Consider the following 12,301-nt stretch of genomic DNA (forward strand, 5'->3'; position numbering starts at 1 on the left):
AATGCTCAGTATTTCACATTTTGACACTAACAATGTTAATTTACTTCCCTTTTTAACAACTAAAACTGCCCTTTAGGGATACAGTATTCCTAAATATGAGGAACTCCGGCTTCCTAGCAGAGAACAGAAGTTGTATACACAAAGAATCTTTTTCTTTCCCACTTTTAGAAGCTGACATCTCATGGATAAAATTAAAATAAGTATATTCCTACATGGAGACACGCACACATACACACATCAGGTTAGTAATAAGCAATAAACACAAAACAACTGTTTCATTTTTGTTCTGATGAGTATTCACCTGTTTATCCTTTCTGTTCTTCAGCGAACTCCTGATTTAGAAATAACACCTTCTTCTACTCATTGTACTAGCCAAGGACAAAAGTACCCAGAAATCTCTAATGAAACCACAAAGTTTAACAACCAGAACATACACTGTTTAGAAGGTACAAAAACAATTACCCATTTTATGAATGACTCTCGTCTTTTCTGATAACAAGTTTTAAAATTGCATGATGCAAGGTGAGCACAGGTTTTCCCACAGCTACTCGCGGATTGCTTTTTAATACTTACCCTGGATGTTGCCACAGATTTGCATGTCTACCCTCAGGAAGCAGCTCCCTTTTGTTAAGGGGAGTTATACCTATTGCTGCTTCTAAAATAGTTATATATTTCTTGTACCGCATCCTGCCTCTCTCAAAAGTTCCACCACATTAAGTTACCATCCAAATGCAGATGCTGCAACTGAAGTCACACCACTTCTCTGAACCGCTGCTTTTTAAAACATGCTGCAAGTTTGAAGCGTAAAAATAATGCTTCTTCCCCTCTCCCAGGCTTGGAGAGTTAACAGGAGAGAGAAACCAAAGAAAAACTCCTACCAGATTCCCTGGAAACGTCATTGTTACATAATTCGATCTTTGAATAAGACACTAATGAAAATGATTGAAGAGACAATCACGGTTCTAAGCCTGGCCGGATAATGCACACTCTCCAATTGACTAATCCTTTGCTAAATCTCTGCTGTCTATAATCTTTCAAGTGCTAATGGAGCACTAGGTAACTTCTCTGTCAAATCTGTCTAGGGAATAAGAGAGATCTGCACAGAAAACTCGAGACTTTTAGACACTGTGACAGGCATGAATAGCTTTTGCTTCAACTTTTTTCCTCAGCACCAGAAAGCTCTGCACATTGGAAGTGTTGTAAGGGATTTATCTGATGTGTTTGGAAAAGGCACGGAGAAACATTTCCTTACCTGGCTTGTATGGAATTAAGAAAGCTAGAAGCTCTCATTATGATATGTACTAGTCATTCAAATGCGCCTCACACAATGCCAGAAGCCACCTTCCATGTCAAAATTGGTCTAGCCATGAGGTAAGTAACTGTGCATGCCAAAGACCTCAGGTACTAACTAGAGGTGGAGACAGATGTACATGCTGAATTAACAGTGACATTTTGGAAACGTTGCAGTAGTGTGAAACTGCAGTATTAAGAGAGATGTACTTGATGGCAAAAAGGCTAATGCAATGTTGTTGTAACACTACTTAGATACTACGATACTAAGATATGAATGTTTTACATATTATTATATATAGTATATAAATATTATATACTTATGCACTAATATAGACAAAAATGTGAAAAGAACAGACAGGACAGGAAGACTGAAGACATCAGACAACTCCCTTGATAAACTGCATATTTTAGTTACTAATATTAGTAGACTTGCCTATATTTCTGTTGAGTGACTTCATTTTGCATGCTACTTATTTAGAAATTGCTAAGATGAAAACCACTAGTTTTCATTACTAATACTTTAAAATGTTCAGCTCAACACCAAGATTTGTATAACCATTGACAGGTCCTATACTACTTACATGTGTTACCTGTACTTGGTGTCTAATACTGTCACATTTGTAGGTTACGTTAACACATGTACATGCTGAACTATCTCAAGTTGTTATTAAATAGTAACTGTGGGACTGATCTTTGAAAAGCAAAACAAAAAACAATCATCCCTTAGGTTCAGGGAGCACTACTACAAACAATTGTCAGAGGGAAAAATTCAGTTTTTACCTACCTAGTTGCATACTGATATGTAAGAAATATGCAGTCTGAAAATTTGTGATTTGTTAAAAAAATTAATATATAAAAAACACAGAAATGAAATGAAGCAAATAATTACTTCTCAAAAAAAGCACTTAACTACAACTTCAAACATCTGTATACAAAGTATTAAGAAGCTTAGGAAAACAAAGTACTAGTAGAAGTCTGCAAGCACAGCTAACGTCATTAAGCCTGCATGCATCCTTACTTCTGATAGCTGTGGCAGCTCCACTGCAAAGGCGGTACTGACCAGGAAAAGACAAGACATGAAGTGGGCAGGTTTTTGACTATTCCAGTTTTTAAGAGCCTTCTGACCGTAGCAGTCCATGACAATATTAAGTTTTACTTAAACACAGAAACATTTTGATAAAACTCAGTCTTCCCTCAAAGTCAGTTTTGTTAGCAACATCAGAATCACCACAGTTCATGCTACAAAGTTTTGGTACTTGTTCTGCCCTCCTGCTTAACACTTTTTATTAACCCTAAATTTTCCCCATATAGACTTAAGAAACAATTCTTAGAAAAACTTCCCCAAAGTACTTTTTAGCCCTATGCAAAGTCTAAAAAGCATGTAGTGCAGCTCTGGTCCAAAAAAAAAAAAAAAACCAAACAACTCTGGAGCTTTTGTCTCCTTGGGCAAAGCCTATTAATTCTAACTAGAATATGTGCCCCACAAATAGCCTTGCACACAGAGATGTCTAGCTCCCAGAATAAGCACGTCACTCCCAAGTACTGCTTTTGGCTAAATGGTTCATGAAATCTCTGGGTGTCTAAAGGGAGTAAGACTGACTCACATGTTATCAACTTCCTTCAACTTCACTTGAAAACAGAAATTCAAAGCTGCTTAGTACATCCATTGTTAGTAAAGGATGGCTTTTGCAGAGCAAACAAAAGGTCTAAAACACACCTTCTGTTGTTTCCTGTTGGGGAGCCATCATCCACTCCCCTTCTACTAGTTTTGTATTTTTTCAGGAAGAACAAACACCAAGCTTTATTGGAAAAAGCACAGCACAATTTTCCTAACTGGGAACATGCAAGTGAACAAACAATCTAAGGATTAAGCTGTTAAGAAAAATATTTGTGTCAGCTTCAGGAACTCAGGCTCCTCAGCCAAATCCAAAAAGATAACAGTAAGAAACTGCCTCACCGTTCAGCTAAAAAGACTGCTTATTTGCTATATTTGTGTTCTCTGCTAAACTTCTCACTATGGATCTCCCACATTGATTACTAATGAGTTTACAAAACAAAGGAAACCCAATAACAAGCATTTCTAACAAACTGATAAAGTGCATTGTGGCAACATGCCAAAAGGCCTGGAGCACTTGTCACAGCCTTACCAAGCCTAGTTGGCTATAGGGAAAGAGGACTCCATGAAGACTGTCAGCTTTTCTTTACCTGTTGCTAAGTTCCCTATTCTTTTCTATGTTTCCTTAGCTGAAATAGGGAAAAAAACCCACCAATATTTCAGTCTTGGGGGTGATTTCAATCTGTTTGACTCTACACATTACTTTTGCAAAAGCAGTTCTTAAGTTTGCTTATTTTCATTCACACTGTAAAAACTGTAGGCTCAATTGCAGTAGATGGTTTGGAAGGTAAGGCATATTTTGGGGAAGGGTAAAGAATGGCAGAAGCTCTTGTCTGCATTAAAGAAACATTTTTGAGATCAAAGCAAAAGCTTCCTTTTGCTCTTAACCCTTGACAGATGAAAACAGTCATACTCCCTTAGATGTAGAGCATACTTCACGTAAACTGATGACAGAAGCATGATCACATCTTCAGTCACTTCAGACCCAGCTACAAAGGAGACATCCATTGCCCAATGTAGCCACAAACTAATTTCCATCTTTTAGAAAGAGATGAAATCCTTTTCCTTCTCACCTCTCAACAAAAACCTCTGTAACACCTACAGACCAAAGAATTTTCTTATGAAGAGAGAGAAAAAACAAAGAATTTTTCCTGTATGTTTTTTCCTGGGTGACAAGAGTAACTATGACACATAATTGCTAACTTCCAGAATATACATGTGCTTTGTTTGGGCCATATAGCTAAGAAATAGCTTGAAAAACAATCAATGCATCTGTAAAGCTTGATCTGTTGAAATGATCTTGAGGCAAAGGAGCATCGAGGATCAGACAGGGGGCATGGGGGCAGGAATGGTCTCGTGGAAAGAGGAGGACCTGGAAACCCCTTTCACACAGCTTCATGGACTGCAGTTGCTTTTGGCCCCTTCTTAGAGATCGTCCCTTGCCTGAACAGTCCATATGTTCCTAGAGATTCTCAAAATCAGCTTATACAAAGTTGTGCTAAGGAGGCTAGAGACACCAGCAGTCAAATCTGCTGGCTATTAAGCAGAGATAGATGATGAAGCAGATGTTAGAATAGAGAGAGCAAGCCAGCCTACAGACAGCCTTGCTGTTAACAGTGACATGTAGGAAGGTTTTATGGGTTTTCTCTAATGTCTTTTTAAAAAAAAAAAAAAAAAAAAATCCGAGCAAAGCTTGAACAAATATATGAAACCTCGGTTTAGTTGAAGCCCAATATTGTTGAGTTCAGGCTCAGTTTATCAATACAATGCAGGCTAATGTTAAAGAATTACTGTGGTATGACACGGTAATGACAACAAAATGCTTTTGGGAGAGGTATTATTGAGCCAGTCTAAGGAAAAATCCTCACAAATAGTGGTCCAAAATACCTGAACTCAAGCCTAGCTTAATGAAAGCATACTCACACCTAACTAGACATCCTAAACCTGATCTTTTACAGGTATACAGACCACACCCGAGATAAACTGCATACCTTTAAGAAATAAAAATAATTTCTCAAAAGTAGTTCTGTATTGCTGGTTCAAAACAGAAACAAAGACAACAGCATAGAAAGGGAGCAGGCACTGGAAAAAATCAGAACAAAAGGCAACTTACATTTTTCCTTGCACACTTCTTTTTAGCCCTACTATTGCATCACACAGTATTTTTGCCTGTCATTATACATGTGAAAATACAGCACTAATGAGTTTCTTTTTCTTCCTAGATTAGGAACCATGGTTATGCGAGGTTCCAATACTCTGATACACAATGACAATGCTGACCTAAATTCATGAAAACTTGAGTAGCTCATGTTTCCTAAAAACAAAGCCTGCAGCTGATGAATACACACCAGGGTAGATGCTGTACAAGATACCCGACCAGAGCTGCCAGAGCTCACTCTGTTGTTACCAGGATTGGATCATAAACACCTAAATACATTTACAACTGCAAGGTTCATCTAACGCTGGACAGCAAGGAGTTACCACAGCCTGCATTCTCATTTCAAACCTAAATCTACAATATTCCCTAGCAAGATGCACTTTCAAAAAACCATCATCTGATCTCAAAGAAAACAAAACAACCAAAAAAAATCCCAAACATTAATAGATTAATTTGTGCAATGATCTGGAGTGGTCTTTGCTGCTGCATGCAGCTGTTTAATTCCCATACTGCAGTCAATACCCGTGTTAATTATGTAATATTTAAGTAAAAAAATAACCTCAGCCCTCCACTGTTAAAACACAGGCTTCGTTTGTTGCGGGGGGTGGAGGTGGAAATGCAGCAAGTCCTAAATCATAGTTTACCTATTCAGAAAAATAATATAAAAAACTTCCTGAAGTGGGACTAGGATAATCCTAGCACTAGTACAAGACCATTAAAAGGCAACAGAAGGATCTGAAGGCCCGGGGGACAAGAAGTAAGTACACTTTACAAGGGAGCAGACATAAGGACTTAGCACAGTGCTGCTCTTTCTGGGGAAGAAGATAGGTTCAGATAAGTGAGAGAAGCACTCTGAGGTTGAACAGCTCTGTTTTGACAAAAACATCTGAGAGAGAAATCTGTGTAGAAATTAAACCTCAGTACTTCTCTGGGGGTTTTCCAAACAAGTTATTCGGTCACAGGACTGAAATCAAACCTTTAACTGTGAAAGGTGACATGCACTGGTGTGCATATGTCAGCACAGCCACGCACAACCAGCCACCTACACTTTGGAGCTGCAGCCTTTGTAGGCAACTCACCATTTACAAACACTCTTCACTATGGCAAGATCCATATATTAGAAGACAGGCCTAAAATTATGCCCTATATCCTTACTGCCATAAATGCTTTAAAAATAGATTATCTCATTTTTTAGGTCTTCTGAAGTTCACAGAAATTCACTGCAATTTGGAGTATAAGATTTAAAGGCCTTATGCAGCTGATGTCAAGGATCAATTGTCAGATTTAATAAATTCATTTTTTCCTAGGAATGAGTGTTTTCATACCTGTTTGAAAATGAATCATACTTGAAAAATCTCTAATCTCAACAAACTGTAGTTCTTACACAACCTCAGTGCTTTCTTTCCCCTGTTACTAGAACGACTGGTTCCAGGATTACAGTTGGGCAAAACTGACACAGTCAAGGCATGATAAAAGTTACACTTTCCTTGAGAATGTAAATACTGTTATTTCAGCAATTCAAAGAGAACACTCTTTTAACAAGAGATTTCCTTTAACCTACAAGAAATTTCTGGAGACAGACAATATTGGTAACTGGTAAAACACATACACAAATGCTAACATCTAGATTTGCTCCAAGTTAAATGCAGCTTTGACGTAGTCCTGGAATATTAGGCCATTCCCCAGTTGAGGATTACTATGATCTAGGAACTTTCTGATGCTTTTAAGCATCTAGGTTTTATAAACACACAACACATCCCATTTTGTGAACCATGTCAGTGCCTAAACATTATTTTAATCACTAAGAAAGATTTCCTGGTTGTCCTTAGGAGACACTGAACCAGGAAAGGGGGGATTAAGCAATCAAAAAAGTATCAGACACTTAATTACTTTGATGCTTATTCTGAAGAGCTCTGTTGAGACTGTAGTTCATGCAAAGTACTGGGATCATCCTAACTCCACTGCGTAATTCCCAGTACTCATCTTTAGTGTCACAAAAAAACAGTGTAGTGGTACTGAGCACAGAAGCAGTTATTGATATTGTGCTACAGGGCAACACAGCATGCAATTAAAGTTAGGCACACTTTCTCCTGTCCGTAGAGGCTTCCTTTCGCAAAGGGAACAGGAGTCACTACAGCTACTTGAATGCAATGATTACAGCATAAGAGGATGCTTGCATATAACAAACAGTCTGGAAGCAATTATAACAGCAAGCTCACCTAGAAGTGAATACACACACAAAGCCTTCTCAGAAGCCTGATGAAAGCCCCCCAAAGCACCAGATTATACTAAATATAAAACTTATTGACCATATCTAAATGGCACACGTTTACCACACACAAAGCATTTCAAAGCCTCTTCAAGCAGCCTAATTATCAATAAGTATCAACGTACACAAGCAAACTTCCCATGCTTTCCAGCACCTGATCCTTTCCATGCAGGCCTCATTGTTTGGAAAAGATACAGGTGGGTCCTTAGACTATGAACGCTTCAGAAACAAAAGAAGCGATTTTATCAGTCGCAGCATATACTTGTTTTTCTTTTCTCTGAACCACAGCTGAATCAGAATCCTAAACCTTTAAAATAAAACTTTGCTGGGCAAAGGAAATGGTAAGTAATTTTCATTTGTTTCAAACCATCCCACGGTGGTAACTGCATCCAAAGGTTAAAACACAGCAGACCTTTGGTGGCCTCTGCTGGAGCACAGCTGTGGGCCTGAGAGCTCTCAAACATCCTCCTAGCTGTTGGATTCAGTTCATAAATCGAAGCTAGGGAGCAGATTATTCACAGATTCCAGCTGTTTTAAGTGAGTAACTATCAGAAGGCAGCATCGGAGGTATGAAAATTTTCAGATAACCAGTCTGAAAGATGAGTACATGACCTCCACATGAGCGTGTTCAGGCAGCAGGCTGGAAAAATGCGCAGAGGAAACAGGTTTCAAGTTAGGGGGAAAGTAAGGACAGAGTTGTCTAACAAAGCCAGCACACGCCACTGGTAGATCAACCCTGACGCTCCACGACACAAATCTGACGTACCCGGGCTGCAGCACCGCTAACACGGCACTTCAACAGGGCGATCGAGCATTTGGCTCCTGGAACTGCCTGTTCCTTTGTTGTACAGTGCCCTGTTAACTTGAAACTTCCCCTGACCCAGTTAGCCAAAGCTCAAGGCACGGCTGGAATCCACTCGGGATGTGCCAACATAGATTTCAGGAATTCTGCGTGTAACAAAGGCAGCCCAAGCCCGCGCCGTCGGGGCTGCGCCCGCCGCGGGCCCGCCCCTTCCGCGGGGGAAAGCCCGGGTAAACAAAACCCTGATTCATCCGTGACATCTCTCCCGCTTCCCACGTAGTATCGCACTCTCCCGGAAAGCGCTTACCACGGGAAAAGTCACCGAGAGGCGCTTAATCCCGTTAGGGAAAAGCCGATCCCCGAGCCGTGGCCGGCTGGGCGCGCCCCCCAGGTGCGCGGCGCCGGCAGCGGAGCGGGGCCGGGGGGCCGGCGGCGGGAGCGGAGCCCCCGCGGGCAGCGCGCGCCCGGGGGACGAAGCGGGGGCAGCGCGCGTGTGCGGGAGAGGGACCCCTGAGCTCACAACGGGGGGCGAAGTCCCGCAGCTCCGCGCCGCAGCGCGGCCGGCGAGCGGCGCCGCACCTGCCCCAGGAGGGGGAGCGGGGGCGGCCCGGCCCAGCCCGCCCCACGGGTTACTCGCCTGCTCGCGGAGGCAGCCCCGGCGCGGCGGCGGCGTCCGGCAGCGGGAGCGAAGGTCCCGGGAGACGGCCCGGCGCGGGGACTGGACGACGAGCCCGGCTCCGGCTCTGCTGCGGCCGCTCCCGCCGCGTCGGGCGGTTTCCTGCGGGGGGGCGGCGCGGCCGCGCCGGGGCGGGCTCCCGCCGCAGGTGCCGGCCTCGCCCCGAGGTGCGGCGGCGGCGAAGGGGCGGGCAGGGGCGGGGCGGCGGCGGCGGCGGGGCGGTGGGCAGGGGCGGGGCGGCGGCGGCACGGCGGGCAGCGCGTCCCCCGCCCCCGCCCCAGCCCGGGGGCTGCGCCCCGCCGCCCCGGCCCACGCTGCTCGCACACACTCACACGCGCGGCGCCGGGCGGGGAACAGGAAATACCGGTCGCAGCCCAGTGCGCCGCGCGCTGAGTCACCGCGGCGGGGCCGCCCCGGCCGCCTCGCCCCCGGCCCTGCCCAGCCCGGCGCGTCCCCGGGAGGGGGCCCCGGCCTACCTCCGCCACCCGGCGCTACCTCCGCCACCCGGCGCTGCCGCGGCCGGGGGCCGGAGCCGGGGCGGGGCCCTTTCGCCGCCGCTGCTCTCGGGCTGCGCCGTCACCCAGCCCGGCGTTTGTGTGGCTTTTCCGTTTACATCAACGTTTTGTTAGGAACTTGGGATCATTGCCCATCTAAACTTCTCCAAGTGAAGGTCTCTGAAACTGCTTTCCCAAGCCGCGGCGCAGCGTGCCGCGCAGGCTCCCGAGCCGCCCTTCCCCTGCCGTTTATCGCCGGATAGCTGCGGGCAGCTGTGCCGCCTCAGCAGCGAGCCCGGGGGGCTGGGGGCTCACACCACCGCTCACGGCCGAACACTCCAGATCAGCAGACGGCAGAGCAGCTCTGTTTCTGGGTGTTCACACCACCGCTCACGGCTGAAGCACCCCATTTCAGAAGGCAGAGCCGCTCTGTTTCCAGGCCAGAACAGGCAGGGTCACTCCGCAAGTCGTACCGGCGCAGTTCCCGACACCATAACGTACCGAAAGGAGCTGCACTTCAGGCTGGCATTCCACAGGTATCAGTTTCCCGGCATCACCGACCTCCCACAGCCGAAATGAGAAAGGCAAAGGCAAACAGCCCTGACAGGATTCTTTGGAGTCTTATTTCTTCTGCGTTGTAGAGCACTTAACGTCACCGCGAATTCCTTATCTGCTCTTTTGGGCAGTTAAACCCCATGCCAGCCCCCTCTAAAATGAAACGGTATACACCCCCGGTATCAGCCCTGTGGAACAAAACCTACTCACAAGTTTTCTGGTTTGCTGTTCGTTGCCGGTGAGGAAGGGCAGATGATTTTTCAGCAGATGCTAAATATCCCAGGTTCCCACAGCATTCCTAATTCATATCGGTTTCTTCCTCATTAGGTGCAGATGATGTTTGTGCAGTACGCCTCATACAGAAGTTCAGATAAAGAAGACAGTGTTCTTCATGAAGGTGCTGGACTTTGGAAGGAGGCACCAAAAGAGCCTATTTTATTGACAGCAAATACAAAACTGCATGCTGGCGTTGTATTGAAACAGCCTGCCTGTAGCTACAGTTAATAATTAACACGCATGTGCATATAGTAGGCTTCAAGTGACCGTTGCAGTCTGAAAGTCCTGAACAGCAAAACTGGGGGGGGGGGGGGGGGGGGGGCAGGGAGGGGAGGACTAATTCTGTAACTTGACGTTTTCTGCCAGCTATAGACAGGCTCAGTGATCAGCACATAATACAATGTCGCATTCTGAGAATATCAAGGCATCAGAGTGGAAATTTAGTTTCATTTCCAGGTATGTCTTAGATTATTTGGTTTACACTGTTTCCTTAATGAATGTTTAAAAACTTATTTTGGTAGTTCTCTAAGTGTTTTCCTTTTTTCTGAAGCTACTTTTGTAGTAGTGGCTTTAAGATACTTGGTTAATGGTCTTAAATTGCTGTGAAGAGGAGTAATGCTATTGACATACCTTGTATATTCTTAATTTCTTTTTTAGTAGAACAGCAGAGAACACTGATGGCTAGTAGGAGAGCCTACATCTGTGAACTAACAATGCTTACAAAATTACTCATTGTAATACTGATCACTTGGTGTAATTACCATGACACAAACAATTTTTAAAACAATTCAGAAACCGGAAAGGGCAGTAACAACATTGTATAGCTTCTTTTAAACATCTAAACTTGTCTGTCTTCCCTTAACCTGAATTCCAAAGAAAGTTTGTAATTAAAAACTGTTTAAAACACTTTCTTACTCTGTTTATTCTACCATCAGCAAAACAGCCTCTGCTGGCTATCTCCTTTGATAGAGATCATGAATCTTGTCTTTGTTCTACACTGCCAGCAGTACAATTTACATAAAAGACAATTCAGGACAGAGGAGGACATAACGCTGAACAACTTTTTATCTTTAAACAGGAGTTAAGTAAAAAAACCCACCCCACCTCAACAGCAAAATGGCCTGTAACATGTTTAATTGGTTACAATTACAGATAGTGGTGTGCAGTAAATGTAAAATGCCATCCCCTAAGGGGCCACAACATGATGCAGCTTGCCCCTAGTCTTCCCGCGCCCTGCCAACGACATCAGCCCTTGGGCAAAGTTAATCTCTTCCTGATAGCCTTTGCTTTCTGCCCCTCCCATGCTTCCTTTTCTATTCTGAATGCTCTCCCAGGTACTTTGGCAAGCCTCAGCCTTCCTTCCCAGGACTTCCACACATTCCAGAGCTGGTTAGCACAATCACAGAGTTCAACCATTAACCCGAAGCAAAAAGTAACCAAATGCAAACCTCCCTGCAAATCCCCCTTCCATTGTTTGGCTACCACCTTTTCTGGACAGGTCTTTATCCCATATATTGAATGTGCTAAAAGACTTCAGAAGGAAAAGACTTTTAAGGCAACAAGACAGGACGATTTTATCACATGAAACAGTCTTGCATGGAAGAGGTAACATTTATGAAGGATTATCAAAGCGGAAAGAAAAATTGACATCAAACAAGCATTTAGGCACCTAACTCCTGTCAAACAAATGTAGTGTTTTGTGACCAACATAGACTGTGCGCAGTTGCTGTAAGCTTGACTACATGAATCAATCGAGGCCTCCGAAGAACTCACTGCCACCCTGGAAACAATGAATTTTAGCAAGGTTAGACATGACAGGCCTTTTGGACTGTAGGCCAGAAGCAGCAAAATACGATCATCAGAAAGAACAATTAGTTACTGGTGAAAACTTTGATATACCTAGAAAAACCCAATGCACCCCACTTTCTCTGCCGAGTCCAAGTATCCAGGCACAGCTACAAATGCCAATACTCATCTTTCGAAAGTACAGCTACGTTTTCCATCACTGAAGACAGAACAACTGTCTTGTGGGAAAAACACTGCCAGTACTGCGATGGTTCTTATTGATACTAACTGTCCATAGTGTGTATCAAAGGATTTTCCTTCAGCTACTTCCTTCAGGAGAGGTAAAGCAAGAAACTATTGCTCAGGTGTGTCACAACC

General features: G+C 44.1%; 1 protein-coding gene across 4 annotated transcripts in view; it reads right to left on the reverse strand.

Moving 5' to 3' along the window:
* Positions 1–10,206, reverse strand: part of TJP2 (tight junction protein 2) — a 66,244-nt gene extending 56,038 nt beyond the window's left edge. The window contains exon 1 of one of the 4 annotated variants that reach the window (XM_027811963.2): positions 10,073–10,206. Coding sequence is in view for 1 of the 4 variants with exons in the window: in XM_027811960.2 (XP_027667761.2) it covers positions 574–686 (113 nt within the window). In the remaining 3 variants the exon portion in view is untranslated. Of the gene's footprint in view, positions 1–573; positions 822–8,770; positions 9,011–10,072 lie in introns of those variants that run through there. The other 3 variants (XM_055699894.1, XM_055699895.1, XM_027811960.2) reach the window with 3 other exon arrangements.
* Positions 10,207–12,301: the final 2,095 nt, after the last annotated feature.

The sequence above is a fragment of the Falco cherrug genome, chromosome Z (genome assembly GCF_023634085.1).
Source record: "Falco cherrug isolate bFalChe1 chromosome Z, bFalChe1.pri, whole genome shotgun sequence".
Classification (NCBI taxonomy): Eukaryota; Metazoa; Chordata; class Aves; order Falconiformes; family Falconidae; genus Falco; species Falco cherrug.